We start from the raw sequence: 2,604 nt of genomic DNA, 5'->3' as shown, positions 1-2,604 counted from the left end.
CGGAAGAAAAATTTCAAGGATTGTATCTCGAACGTTCGAAATTAACATGACACGTGATTCAAAAATCTTTTAATCAATCCTCAGTTTTTCCAGGACCATTAGAATTCGCGGATTAAAATGTGATTTCTGCACATTCCCTTTAACGTACCTGTCCTTTCCTTCTTTTTTTTTTTTCGCAGCGTGCTACGTAATCAACGCGCATAATCGTATTAAATATCGAGGAATACGGTTAGCCGCGAATAACACGCGTTAATTAATTCTATTATGCGTTCGCCCGGTACAAAAGTTTCGTTCACTCGCGATATTTCATCGATAATTTATCCACGACGAAATGAAAACTACGAATAACACACGAGACGACGTTTGAACCGACCTTCGATGGGAGAAGGCGCGAAATAAACATGGCGGATTTTTGTGAACACTGCCGAATATGTTTACCAACTGCGAACGCAATACCGCTAAAAATAATATCGTCGGTCAATATCATGCGTCGTAACAAATAACAATGTATTGAATACCGACAAGTCTATATAATTTAATACTATTATGAAATATTGCGCGATACAACACGCACATGATGAAAATACGATACCTCCTTTCAATGAAATATTTTCAAACAAAAAGTGCGGGAAAATACGAATTTGGAATACGTGAAATTTATATAGTGAGTTATGTACAAAATTATTGTAGCAAAAGCGCGATTTTATCGATATTATTTACATATAAATAAAGCTATTTATTTATTTAAAAAAGATAATTAGAATTTTATAATGTGTGTGTGTGTAGTATATTTTAAGACAAATAAAAATTTTTATAGTCTTTGTATATTTTTATATTCATAAGAATTTGAAAATGGGAAACTCATGACTTACATGTTTATCTTTGGATTTAAATTACTTTTATATGTCTTTATTCGTCTTTTTCATATGACAAACGTACAGAAAACTTAGATGCATCGCGTCATGTTTTATATAATAAATGCGTCTCATATCACCAGCCCATGTTTTACTCTCACGCTTGTAGAATTATTTGTGCGAGATGACCTCAAGCGTCCCTGAGGAATAATCAATCTTATGCGCATTGCACAGTTACTTCAATAGTTATTCGAGAACTGTGTTTCAAAAGGAATTCTCAGACATGTTCTCATTCATTTCGCAATTGCATTGCACAAGTTGAACGGAAAGAGATGGAGTACCGTACTTCGAATAGATACTTGTATTTTCTTGTCTTACGATTCTCCTCTCTCCTCCTTCTCTTTATCTTTTCGCATTACTTCTAAATCAAAGTCAACATCCCTGGTACCGATAAAACGCATGCTCGACTCATGGGCTGCTTATTTTTGCGCAAATAATTGGTATTTTGGTTATTTTTTATTAAAATCGCATTTTTGCTAAAAACAGATTAATAAATTCATTTATTTTATTTAATAATTACATTTTATTTTTTTTTGCCTTTAAAATCTGCGAATAAATAGGTCTTAGAGATAAAATATTGTTCCTGACAAAAAGAATTATCAAAAATCTTTAAATTTCCCCCCCTCCCCTCTGCTCAGAGCTAACATAATTTTTCTCCTTTACGCAACAAAACCCGCGATCTACGTACTTGCTTTAGAATGACGACTACGAAGAGCTTTAAGAACATTTTTCTTAATGAGAGTAAAACTACTCCTGAAGCTTGTCGCAAATTTCATAAAACACCCTGTATTTCTGGAATCATAATATTATATGTACGCGTATGCACGTGATAACATATAGTATATTTTTAAATAGTTAATTTTTTTTACATTTCTTTTTTTAATTTTTAGGATACTCGCATTTTTAATTACCATTTCCGTGACGCTAATGTCATATACACTTACCAGCCATGTCGAAAACCTCATACCACTTATAAATACAAAGAGTTGCACTTTAAAAACTTTATAAACAAAGGTATAAAAAGACCGATATTACCTCTTTATACTTATTATAAAACTTTTGCATTTCACGATCGCCGGTCGAGTTAATACCTGTTACAATTTATATTTTTATAGTCCCTCGATTAATTTCACGAAAGTCATTTCACTAGTGGACGGACCTCGGCCGCGTCGTCACTTGTTTTTCATAATCATCGTCCGCCTGGTCACTCGACCGCAGAACATTCCGACGATGAAGATTATCCCGATTAGGGTAAAGCCAACGACCATAAAGTAACGCCGCGCTGGGGAATGGTTTACCGACGAGTATAGCTCCTCGAACGAATTTGGCGCGATTAACTGTAACACGACAAATAAAATGGGATTATACCAGGATAAAAAAAAAAAAAAATATTATAAATATTTTTGGCAGCAGACCTTGGCAGCATTTCTAAACATTTCCATCCTCGTAGTCAACATCTTGAAGCAATCAGGCTGCAAGGGTTTATTACTGTCTTGCAACGCATTCTGCAAACACTTTATATCTGTAATATAATTACATAAATTATTAATAAACGCTATTACATGTAATATAATAAAATAAATGTGTGTGTAAACCTTCATTATAATTGGAAATATTAATTTTATATCTATTTTAGATTTAAGATCCTATGTAACATATTTATATTGGATATGTGTATATATATATATAT

At 32.9% G+C, this 2,604-nt stretch overlaps 1 protein-coding gene across 2 annotated transcripts in view; it reads right to left on the bottom strand.

Annotated features, from left to right (window-relative positions):
• Positions 1-1,440: 1,440 nt before the first annotated feature.
• LOC115240324 (Golgi apparatus protein 1) overlaps positions 1,441-2,604 on the bottom strand; it is a 6,690-nt gene continuing 5,526 nt past the window's right edge. For both annotated transcript variants that reach the window (XM_029815397.1, XM_029815396.1), the window contains 2 exons: positions 2,330-2,436; positions 1,441-2,251 (listed from right to left, as the gene is read on the bottom strand). In XM_029815397.1, the coding sequence (XP_029671257.1) occupies positions 2,087-2,251; positions 2,330-2,436 (272 nt within the window). In that variant the 3' untranslated portion in view covers positions 1,441-2,086. The remainder of the gene's footprint in view (positions 2,252-2,329; positions 2,437-2,604) is intronic.

This window comes from Formica exsecta, unplaced genomic scaffold, assembly GCF_003651465.1.
Source record: "Formica exsecta isolate Colony F162 unplaced genomic scaffold, ASM365146v1 scaffold423, whole genome shotgun sequence".
Classification (NCBI taxonomy): domain Eukaryota; kingdom Metazoa; phylum Arthropoda; class Insecta; order Hymenoptera; family Formicidae; genus Formica; species Formica exsecta.
The sequence above is the reverse complement of the archived record's forward strand: the minus strand, read 5'-3'. Positions and strand labels throughout refer to the sequence as shown.